Genomic DNA, 12142 nt, shown 5'->3' with positions numbered 1-12142 from the left:
CTCTCAGTACCTTACAGACTGTCACACTGATCCCAGATCTATCTCACTGCCTTAAGGACTGTCACACTGATCTCGGATCTCTCACATTTCCTTCCAGACTGTCGCACTGTCTTACAGACTGTCAAACTGATCCTGGATCTCTCTCTCTGCCTTACAGACTGTCAAACTGATCCGGGATCTCTCTCTCTGCCTTACAGACTGTCAAACTGATCCGGGATCTCTCTCTCTGCCTTACAGACTGTCACACTGATCCGGGATCTCTCTCACTGTCTTATAGACTACCAGATTGATCCCGTATCTCACACACTGCCATAGAGGCTGTCAAACTGATCCCGGATCTCGCACATTGCATTACAGACTGTTAAACTATTCCCGAATGTATCTCTCTGCCTTATAGACTAACCCACTGATCCTGGATCTTTTACACTGCCTTACAAACTGTCAAACTGATCCCAGATCTCGCACATTGCGCTACAGACTGTCAAACTATTCCCGGATATCTCTCTCTGCCTTATAGACTATCCCACTGATCCTGGATCTTTCACACTGACTTACAGACTGTCAAACTGATCCTGGATCTTTCACAGTCTTACAGACTGTCCCACTGATCCCGGATCTCCCTCACTGTCTTACAGACTGCCAGACTGATCCAGGATCTCACACACTGCCTTTCAGCATATCAAACTGATCCCAGATCTCACACATTGCCTTACAGACTGTCATACTATTCCTGAATGTCTCCCTCTGCCTTACAGACTATCCCACTCATTCCGGATCTCTCTCACTGCCTTACAGACTGTCACACTGATCCCAGATCTCTCCCATTGTATTAGAGACTGTCACACTGATCCCGCATCTCTCTCACTGTCTTTCAGACTGTCACTCTCCTCACGGATCTCTCACAGACTGTCAAACCGATCTCGGATCTCTCTCTCTGTCTTATAGACTGTTTCACTGATTCCGGATCTCTCTCTCTGCCTTACAGGCTGTCAAACTGATCGGAGATCTCTCTCACTGCCTAGAAGGCTGTCACATTGATCCCGGATCACTCGCATTTCCTGCCAGACTGTCACATTGTCTTACCAACTGTCAATTTGATCCCGGATCTCTCTCTCTGTCTTATAGACTGTCACACTGATCCCGGTTCTCTCACACTGTCTTACAGACTGCCAGACTGATCAAGGATCACACACACTGCCTTTCAGCATGTCAAAGTGATCCCAGATCCCACACACTGCCTTACAGACTGTCACACTGATCCCAGATCTCTCTCGCTGCCTTACAGGCTGTCAAACCGATCCCGGATCTCGTACACTGCCTTACCGACTGTCAAATTGATCGAGGATCTCGCACACTATCTTACAGACTGTCACACTGATCCCAGATCTCTCTCACTGCCTTACAGACGGTCAAATTGATCCCGAATCTCTCTCACTGCCTGACAGACTGTCAAACTGATCCCGGATCTCTCGCATTTCCTTCCAGACTGTCACACTGCCTTACAGACTGTCAAACTGATCCCGGATCTCTCTCACTGCCTTACAGACTGTCGCACTGATCCTGGATCTCTGTTATTGCCTTACAGACTTATCAAACTGATCCCGGGTCTCTCTCACTGCCTTACAGACTGTCACACTGATCCTCGACCTCTCTCACTGCATTACAGACTTATCAAACTGATCCCGGATCTCTCTCACTGCCTTACAGACTGTCACTCTGACCCCGACTCTTTCTCACTGCCTTACAGACTGTCAAACCAATCCCACATCTCTCTCATGGCCTTGCAGACTGTTGAACTGATCCTGGCTGTCTCCACTGGCTTACAGATGTCAAACTGATCCCAGATCTCTCTCACTGGCTTACAGATGTCAAACTGATCCTAGATTTCTCTCTCACTGCCTTACAGCCTGTCAAATTGATCCCAATCTCACACACTTCCGTACAGGCTGTCAAAGTGATCCAGGATCTATTTGTAGATCTGAGATCCAGTGATCAAACTGATCGTGAGATCTCTTTATATAATATAGATCAAGTGACCAAACTGACCATGTGATCCTGTTATAACAGTAAGAGTTTTAACAACACCAGGTTAAAGTCCAACAGGTTTATTTGGTAGCAAATACCATTAGCTTTCGGAGCGCTGCTCCTTCATCAGATGGAGTGGAAATGTGCTCTCAAACAGGGCACAGAGACACAACATCAAGTTACAGAATACTGATTAGAATGCGAATCCCTACAGCCAGCCAGATCTTAAAGATACAGACAATGTGGGTGGAGGAAGCATTAAGCACAGGTTAAAGAGATGTGTATTGTCTCCAGACAGGATAGCCCGCAAGTCTAGGAGGCAAGCTGTGGGGGTTACTGATAACGTGACATAAATCCAACATCCCGGTTTAGGCTGCCCTCATGTGTGCGGAACTTGGTTGTCAGTTTCTGCTCAGCGACTCTGCGCTGTCGTGTGTTCCTTCACGACTCATGACAGCGCAGAGTCGCTGAGCAGAAACTGATAGCCAAGTTCCGCACACATGAGGACAGCCTAAACCGGGATGTTGGATTTATGTCACGTTATCAGTAACCCCCACAGCTTGCCTCCTGGACTTGCGGGCTATCCTGTCTGGAGACAATACACATCCCTTTAACCTGTGCTTAATGCTTCCTCCACCCACATTGTCTGTATCTTTAAGATCTGGTTGGTTGTAGGGATTCACATTCTAATCAGTATTCTGTAACTTGATTTTGTGTCTCTGTGCACTGTTTGAGAGCACATTTCCACTCCATCTGACGAAGGAGCAGCGCTCCGAAAGCTAATGGTATTTGCTACCAAATAAACCTGTTGGACTTTAACCTGGTGTTGTTAAAACTCTTACTGTGTTCACCCCAGTCCAACGCCAGCATCTCCACATCATCCTGTTATAAAGCAGAGATTCAGTATCCAAACTGACTGTTGGATACCTTTTATAGAGCAGACAGCCGGTGATCAAACTGGTCCTGGGGTCGCTTTAAAGTGATGAAGGCCAGTGATCAAACTGATCCGAAAGTCTCTTTGCAGAATGGAGATCAAGTGACCAACTGATCCTGTTTTTGCACATAGATTCAGTCACCAAACTGGTCCTGAAATCTCTTTATAGCGCGAGGATCCTGTGACCAAACTGATCTTGGGATCTTGTTATGGAACAGTGATGGATCAAGTGACCAACTGGCCCTGGGATCATGTGAATTGGTGAACAATGGGGAACCCAGTCTGCAGGCTGATGATGTTTGTGGTTACTGTTACTGATCTCTCTCCAGATCCGCTGAAATGTCAGGTGGAGCCAGTTTCTGGAATCTATGGCTGGTGGGGATCAGAAACCACCTTCATCACTGCACTGGAGCAGTGCCAGATATTAAACTTCATGCCGGGACTTCAGCTGGTGACATACATGCAGCCCCGGAACATCTCACAGCCTGACAAAGTGAGCAATGTGGAAAGTTCAGTGCACACTCGGAGACGCCAAGTTCCCCCCCGCGTCCCCGTTCCCCTCCCTGTGCTCCCCCGCCAGCCTTCCTAAAACCCCGCCAGCCTCCCCGAAACCCTGCCTCCTCCCCCTCCGGTCTCCCCCCTCCCCCTCCAGTCTCCCCCCTCCAGTTCCTCCCCTTTCCCCCTCTCTGCCTCACTCACTGTTTCCCCCCTCCATTCCCCCCTTCCCCTCCCGTCCCGTCCACGCCCCCTCCCCTCATTCCCCCTCTTCCTCTCCTCTCGTTCCCCCCCTTTCTCTCCCCTCATCCCCCCCCTCTCTTTCTCTCCCCTCATCCCCCTCTTTCCCCTCATCCCCCCTCTCTTTCTCTCCCCTCATGTTTTCCCCCCCCCCCCCTTCCTTCCCAGCACCCTCTCCGTGCTGTGGTCATTCTGATCGTTCCTGTTCTCTCCTCCACAGGTTGAGATTACCATGACCCCGACGTTGATCCAGAATCCCAGTACGGAGCTTGATGCGGTCATGGTTTATCAGGGATTCATTCATCCTCTCTTTGATTCTCCTGCTCCTTCAGACAATGTCCAGGTTAAGGTGCAACTTCAGCGTTTGAATGTTGTGGCGAAGATAGGGCGCACAGCCAACAGTTTGGAGATGGTGAGGAATAGGCACTTCATTGCTTGTAGAGAACAGTTAACTGGAGTCTTCTATTGGAGACGGGGAGGTGGGATTTAAGATGGTAACAAGGGATGTGGCTGGGGTGGCTGGTCTGGGATTTGAAATGGTAATGGGGGCTACGATGCTGGAGGGCCTTGTCTGGGATTTGAGATACTAACAGGAGGCTTGAATGTGAGGTGGGAGCTTGTAAGGATTTGGGAAGGTGGAGTGAGAGCTGGGATATGACACAGGAGGGTGAGCTGTCGGATGGTCAGATAACATCTCCCTGTTCTCTCCCTTTTGGGCAGGAGGAGGTCGGACACTGGGCTGGCCAACCAGAAAAGGAAACTCGGCTCCTGCAGAGAAACAGCGGAGACCGACTTTTCCCCAACCTCGAACGTGGGAACAAGTACGTGATCCGCCTGGAGGGTTCCCTGAATAACTCTGGCAATGGGCAGACCAGTGAGATGACGCTCACCTGGGAACGCTCCAACATTGTTGACACATCAGTGAGTACAGGATTACTGCAGGATCCATCCCAACCACACAGCAGTTCCAGCACCCGCTTCTCTGTGTTGCTGGGAAGGTGTGTGAGGGTGACCAGCTGGAAAGGCAGCATGTCTCCGCATGTGCGTCTCCTTGTGTGCCAGTATGCTGCACACTTGAGGGGGTTGGCACTGCACATTTGTAGGAGCCGGCACGCTGCCCACTTTGCAGGGAGCCGGCACGCTGCCCACTTTGCAGGGAGCCGGCACGCTGTCCGCTTTGCAGGGAGCCGGCGCGCTGTCCGCTTTGCAGGGAGCCGGCACGCTGCCCACTTTGCAGGGAGCCGGCACGCTGCCCACTTTGCAGGGAGCCGGCACACTGTCCGCTTTGCAGGGAGCCGGCGCGCTGCCCGCTTTGCGGGGAGCCGGCACGCTGTCCGCTTTGCAGGGAGCCGGCACGCTGCCCACTTTGCGGGGAGCCGGCACGCTGTCCGCTTTGCAGGGAGCCGGCACGCTGCCCACTTTGCAGGGAGCCGGCGCGCTGCCCGCTTTGCGGGGAGCCGGCGCGCTGCCCGCTTTGCGGGGGGCCGGCGCGCTGCCCACTTTGCGGGGAGCCGGCGCGCTGCCCGCTTTGCGGGGGCCGTCGCGCTGCCCGCTTTGCGGGGGCCAATGCACTGCCTGCTTGCATTTCACTGGGTGGAGCCCTCAGTGGATCTGTGCTGTATGGTTGTGTTTAGGGCCGAGTACAGAGTGCCCTGGGTGACCCTGTGCAGCCAGTCTGCCTGTGTGTGAATATTTGCCGTTTTGTTTTAAAACTGACTGGAATTTGAGAATTTTCCTGTGACAGAAACTGAACTGGTTCCTCTTCCTTCCAGGAAATTTCCTTCCACTTCCTGGAACCATTTCGAACAGAGGACTGCGATTCTTACCCATCCTGCCTCGCTTGCCTGGCTGACCAGGCCTGTGGCTGGTGCTCGGACAGCAGCACTTGTCACCAGCGGATATCAGGTGTGGACAGCCATTGTGGGAGGAAGAGGCCCCTGGTCCTGTCGCCGGGACACTGCGTGTTGTGTAGCGAGTACACAGACTGCCACTCCTGCAGCACGGTGAGATCCCACTGAGTGTCTTCCGTGTGATTTGCGAAGCCTCTGTCCTCCTCCAATCGGTTCACTTTCTCCTCTCCCTTTCCAGGATCCCTTCTGTGAGTGGCAGATCAACGGCAACAGGAAGGGAGATTTCCAGTGCATCCGAAAAGGGAGGTCACCCACTGGCATCCGCTCCCCAGCTGGCTGCCCCAAACCCTGTCACCAGTGAGCAGCAGCGCTGGAGTCAACCTATAGGGCCAGGGCATAGTGGGCAAACAAGCGGGTGAAATGGAGAGGGGGCGGGCGCGGGAAGGGCGCCGGGGCAGAAGGGGGAGGGCGCCGGGGAGGGCGCCAGGGCGGGAGGGGGCAAGGAGGAGCAGCGGGCTGAGGTGAAAGATGCTCAGAGCTGCGTTGGGTCATGTTCCTCCACATTGCTGTCAATGGCTCCGTTTGACACATTGCTGACAGGATTGTTCCTCTTTCACAGGCAATCAATGTGCACCGAGTGTCTGAACAATTCCAGCCAGTGTGCCTGGTGTGCGTCCACACATACCTGCTTCCTCTTCACCACTTACCTCGCCAAATACCCGTCTGGGGAGTGTCGGGACTGGTATGACAGGTGAGTGCCCTGCAGCCCCCGTTGCGCTGCCCCCCCCTCCCCCCGGCACGCTCCCCCTCGCCGTCCCACTGCCCCACGCCGGCCCCCCATCCCACTGCCTCTCATCACCCCCCCTCTCCTCACCCTCCCTCCCGTCCCAGTGCCTATGCTTGGGTTTAATTCCATCATGCAGCCAGAGAATATGTGGTGGACGGCAGTAGAGAAACAAGGTACAGGAGAATTGGGGATCTGTTGCCAGTGCAAAGAGAGAGTGTGTGTACATACACTACATTCTCAGGGTTGTGTGCGTCAAAGAACAAAGAACAGTACAGCACAGGAAACAGGCCCTTCGGCCCTCCAAGCCTGTGCCGCTCCTTGGTCCAACTAGACCAATCGTTTGTATCCCTCCATTCCCAGGCTGCTCATGTGACTATCCAGGTAAGTCTTAAACGATGTCAGCGTGCCTGCTTCCACCACCCTACTTGGCAGCGCATTTCAGGCCCCCACCACCCTCTGTGTAAAAAACATCCCTCTAATATCTGAGTTATACTTCGCCCCTCTCACCTTGAGCTCGTGATCGTCACCTCCGACCTGGGAAAAAGCTTCCCACTGTTCACCCTATCTATACCCTTCATAATCTTGTACACCTCTATTAGATCTCCCCTCATTCTCCGTCTTTCCAAGGAGAACAACCCCAGTCTACCCAATCTCTCCTCATAGCTAAGACTCTCCATACCAGGCAACATCCTGGTAAACCTTCTCTGCACTCTCTCTAACGCCTCCACGTCCTTCTGGTAGTGCGGCGACCAGAACTGGACGCAGTACTCCAAATGTGGCCTAACCAGCGTTCTATACAGCTGCACCATCAGACTCCAGCTTTTATACTCTATACCCCGTCCTATAAAGGCAAGCATACCATATGCCTTCTTCACCACCTTCTCCACCTGTGTTGCCACCTTCAAGGATTTGTGGACTTGCACACCTAGGTCCCTCTGTGTTTCTATACTCCTGATGACTCTGCCATTTATTGTATAACTCCTCCCTACATTATTTCTTCCAAAATGCATCACTTCGCATTTATCCGGATTAAACTCCATCTGCCACCTCTCCGCCCAATTTTCCAGCCTATCTATATCCTGCTGTATTGCCCGACAATGCTCTTCGCTATCCGCAAGTCCAGACATCTTCGTGTCATCCGCAAACTTGCTGATTACACCAGTTACACCTTCTTCCAAATCATTTATATATATCACAAATAGCAGAGGTCCCAGTACAGAGCCCTGCGGAACACCACTGGTCACAGACCTCCAGCCGGAAAAAGACCCTTCGACCACTACCCTCTGTCTCCTATGGCCAAGCCAGTTCTCCACCCATCTAGCCACTTCTCCTTGTATCCCATGAGCCTTAACCTTCTTAACCAACCTGCCATGTGGGACTTTGTCAAATGCCTTACTGAAATCCATATAGACGCCGGATGAATTTAAATGCACACCTTTATGAAGCTGTGTCCCGTCTCTTATTTGCAGTATTCACTCAGTCAGCCAATGTATGGATTGCTCACGATTCCTCACCTGTAAGGACTGTCTGCAAAACTTTGAGTGCGGTTGGTGTGGGAACTCCGACAATCCCACTATTGGCAGGTAATGGTCAGGAGAGCTATGTTGTGTTGGTGAGTGGGTCAGTGACTGACTTGAGACATGTCTGTGTGTGATTAGCACTGTCTGGTATCTGAGTGTCTGTGTTTGATTAGCACTGTCTGGTAATTGGGTGTCTGTTTGATTAGCACTGTCTGGTAATTGGGTGTCTGTGTTTGTTTAGCATTGTCTGGTTTCTGGGTGTCTGTGTGTGATTAGCACTGTCTGGTATCTGGGTGTCTGTGTGCGATTAGCACTGTCTGGTTTCTGGGTGTCTGTGTGTGATTAGCACTGTCTGGTATCTGGGTGTCTGTGTGCGATTAGCACTGTCTGCTGCCTTTCTCACATGTCCACTGCTGTTTCCCCAGGTGTTTGCCCGGGGATTTCTCCAGTCTTCGAGGATTTGAGAATTGTTCGGCAGCTCTGCTGGGTCTGTACAACCTGTCGGTCAGTGAGCCAGCCAGCTGGTCCTATGGGGTCTGTCCTGACATCGACGAGTGTCGCCTCCAAATGGACAACTGTAACTCGTTTGCCACCTGCAAGAACACCTTTGAATCCTTTGAATGTCACTGTAACCGAGGATACGCCGGTGATGGCAGCTCATACTGTAACAAGACGTGAGTTAGGAGGGGAAAGTGGGGTGAGACTGAGGCATTTGGAGGAGAACAGGAGCTGGGAGAGGGAGAGTTGTGTTTGGAGAGTGGACGGAAATGAGGGTGGAGAGGCGAGGGAGACTCGCAGGACTGCAGAAAAAGATAGTGCGCGTGGGGGATTGGGAGAAGTGAGAGAGAGACTGAGGGCGAGTGAAAGAGAGGGACTGGCAAAGAAACAGAGTGAGAAATAGGGTGGGAGAGAAAGACAGGAGAGAGATGGGAATAGAAATGGAGAGTGTTTAAGTACCAGTCAAAAATCCCAAGGCATATTGTGAAGTTAGACTCGACTCCAACAATCTCCTATTTTGGCATTAGTTTGAGGATAAGATATTTCACCCCAGATGCAATTCTACTGAAACACTGGGAAGCTTTTATCAAAACATAATTTATTTAACAACACAGTTTAACTATAACAAATGAGTTAGTTTAATTTTTTAATAATTGAAGAATTCTTAAACATGACAACATACAAGTCTTAACTGCTAACCTATCATTCCATTTCAAGCAATATTCCTCTTATGGACTTAAAACCCCTCTTTACAATTAGTTAGTAAAACACAGGCGTACTTGCTGTAACTTCCTGCAGCTCGCCAAGAAGTCTTTTCAGAGGGAGACACTGATTTCTTCCAGCAGTCCAGGCAGTAACTCCCTTTTTTTTGAATAAACTAAAAACGGTATTTCTTTCCTGCAAGTTTAGCTCCTCCCATCAATTTCCTGACTCTGCCCTGCAAATCAAGCTAATCAAAAATTCATAGCACTCTGTGTACCTAATCTAAAATCTCAGAAGAGCCTAAATAAACAAATGATCCATTAACTCTGCAAAATAACACACACCGAGCTAAAAGCAATTATTAGCCTGCATTCTTAGCATCTACTGCATGTTTCCAAACAGAGTCGTTGCGGGGAGGCGGGTGGGGGTTGAGGAGAGGGCCAGAGTGGGGAATGAGGCGCGAGGGCCAGAATCAGGGGGGGGAAGAGGGCCACAGTCGGCGGGGGGGGGGGAAGAGAAAAGAGGGCCAGAATCAGGGGGGGAGATGGTCCCAGAGTCGGGTGGGGGGGGGGGGGGGGGGGGGTGCCAGAGTCCCGGGGGGGAGGGCAGAGTCTGGGCGGAGCAGAGCCTCCACCCGGTGGTGGGGGGGGGGGGGGTTGAGGGGGGTGGGCCATGGTCGGGGGAGGGGGGCAGAGGCCAGAGTCGGGTAGCAGGGGGAGAGGACCAGAGTCTGGAGGGCCAAGGACTGGGGAAGAGAGGGGAGTGGGAAAGAGGGAGAGGGGATGGGATGCAAGAGGCGGGGGGAGGATGCGGGAGACCTGTGGAGGAGGTGGTGATGGGGTGAAGGAATGGGAAGATGTGGAGTGGGGATGGAGGAGCAGCTGCCCCCCCTCGAATTTAAGTGTTGCTCAAAAGCATGAGGGGGACTGGGCAGGGTAGATGGGGAGAAACTGTTCCTGCTCATAAAAAGACCAAGAACGTGAGGGCACAGATTTAAAGTAATTTGCAAAAGAAGCAAACTTGATGTGAGAAAGAACTTGTTCACGCAGCGAGTGGTTGGGGTCTGGAATGTTCTGTCTGGAAGTGTGGTGGACGCAGGTTCATTTGAGGCATTCAAGGGGATGTTAGATGATTATCTGAGTCGAAAAAATGTGCAGGGGAATGGCACTAATTCATGATGTTCGTTTGGAGAGCCGGTACAGACAGGATGGGCCGAAAGGCCTCCCTCCGCTTTTGTGGTGACCTCTGAAGCATAGAGCAGCTGTGACTCTCCCAAATTGCATCTCCGCATTGGTGTGTTCGTCTGTCACCTGCGTTCGCCCTCCACCAGATACAAACAGCTTGTCACAGTCCGCATGCCGATCGTATCCGTGGGCTGTTCCGTAACTCGTTGTGTTTCTCTTTGTTTCTCCCAGATGTTACAATGACTGTACACATGGCTGGTGCAGTGGGCCCCCCCACTACTCCTGTAACTGTGAGCTGGGTTGGACCTCAGACCCAGACTCCGTCAATCAGACCGGCATAGAGTGCGATATCGATTGTGGTTGTAACTCGCACAGCACCTGTCTCACCGGGATCGGGAACTGCGATGAGTGTCAGGGTAAGGCTTGATAACTCCCTCAATTTGCAGCCCTCGATTCATAGTTTCCTAAACATTTGCAGCACACAAGTAGGCCATTCAGCCCATTGTAAAAACAACATTCAAAGATCTGACTGCACCAAACCCATTTTCCAATTCTTGGCCTATAGCCCTAGAGGTTACGGCAACAAGAGTAAATATCTAAATACTACTTCAATGTTACCAGAGTTTTGGACTCAACCACCTTCGAAGGCAGAGAGTTTCAGATTCCCGCCATCTTCTGGGTGAAGAAGTTTCTTCTGAAATCCCTTCTAAATCTCCTGCCCCTTACCTTAAATCTATGCGCTGAGGTTATTGACCCCTCTGCAAAGGGTAAAGGGGATATCTACCATATCAAGACAAGAAGGCTTGATGAAGGTAATGCAGTGGATGTTGTGTACATGGATTTTAGCAAGATGTTTAACAAGCTCCCACATGAAAGATTGGTCAAAAAAGTAAAAGCCCATGGGATACAGGGTAATGTGGCAAACTGGATCAAAAGTTGGCTTCGTAACAGGAAACAAAGGTCAATGGATGCCCTTGAAATGGAGAGTTGTTTCAAATGTTCCATAGGGTTCGGTGTTGGGACCCCTGTGTTGTATATTAACAATTTGGACATGGGCGTGGCGGGCACGATTGGAAAATTTGCAGATGACACAGATTGGTCAAGTCGTGCATAGTAAAGAGGATCTACAAAGCGATATTGATGGGTTGCGGAAGTGGACGGTAAAGTGGCAGATGGATTTTACCATAGAGAAATATGAGATAATGCATTTAGTGAGGTGGAACAATTATAGGGAATACACAATAAATGGGAATATACAAAGAAAGGTTGATGAAGTGAGAGATCGGCCGTACAAGTGCACAGGTCCCTAAAGACAGCAGTTCAAGTGGACGAGGTTGTAAAGAAGGCATTTGGAAAGCTCTCCTTCATTGGCAGAGGTATAGAATATAAAAGTAAGGATGCAATGTTGGAATTGTATAAAACACTGGTGAGGCCACAATTGAAGTATAGTGTGCAGTTCTGATCACCATATTAGAGGAAGGACATCATTGCTCTGGAGAGAGTGCAGAGGAGGTTTACAAGAATAGAGCCAGGGCTAGAAAAATGTAGCTATGAGGAGAGATTGGATAAATTGGGGTTTTTCCTTGAAACAAAGGGTGAGGGGTGACTTGATAAATGTGTACAAAATTAACTCAGTTAATGTAAGCCTTCTTGTGACTAATAAGTAAATTTAAAAATAAAATATGTGGGAAAGAGTGTACAGGATAAAATTGTTTCCCTTGGTGGAGAATTCGAGAACCCGGGGACATACATTCAAGATAAGTGGCAGAAGGTGTAGAGGGGAAATGAGGAAGAATTTTTTAAACAGAGGGTGGTGGGTGTCTGAATTCACTGCTCGGGTGAGTGGTGGAGGCAGAGACCCTAAACTCTTTTTAAAAGTACCTGGATCTGCACTTTAAGTGCTGTAA

At 50.6% G+C, this 12142-nt stretch overlaps 1 protein-coding gene across 1 annotated transcript in view; it reads left to right on the top strand.

Moving 5' to 3' along the window:
- Nucleotides 1-11349, top strand: part of LOC144508224 (multiple epidermal growth factor-like domains protein 8) — a 46188-nt gene extending 34839 nt beyond the window's left edge. The window contains exons 14-23 of the mRNA XM_078236036.1: nucleotides 3289-3452; nucleotides 3915-4106; nucleotides 4415-4615; nucleotides 5467-5697; nucleotides 5783-5901; nucleotides 6164-6295; nucleotides 7801-7914; nucleotides 8277-8525; nucleotides 10467-10651; nucleotides 11243-11349. Of these exons, the coding sequence (XP_078092162.1) occupies nucleotides 3289-3452; nucleotides 3915-4106; nucleotides 4415-4615; nucleotides 5467-5697; nucleotides 5783-5901; nucleotides 6164-6295; nucleotides 7801-7914; nucleotides 8277-8525; nucleotides 10467-10651; nucleotides 11243-11349 (1694 nt within the window). The remainder of the gene's footprint in view (nucleotides 1-3288; nucleotides 3453-3914; nucleotides 4107-4414; nucleotides 4616-5466; nucleotides 5698-5782; nucleotides 5902-6163; nucleotides 6296-7800; nucleotides 7915-8276; nucleotides 8526-10466; nucleotides 10652-11242) is intronic.
- The last annotated feature ends 793 nt before the right edge of the window (nucleotides 11350-12142 follow it).

The sequence above is a fragment of the Mustelus asterias genome, chromosome 20 (assembly GCF_964213995.1).
Source record: "Mustelus asterias chromosome 20, sMusAst1.hap1.1, whole genome shotgun sequence".
NCBI lineage: Eukaryota > Metazoa > Chordata > Chondrichthyes > Carcharhiniformes > Triakidae > Mustelus > Mustelus asterias.
This window is presented reverse-complemented; position numbering and strand designations above follow the sequence as displayed.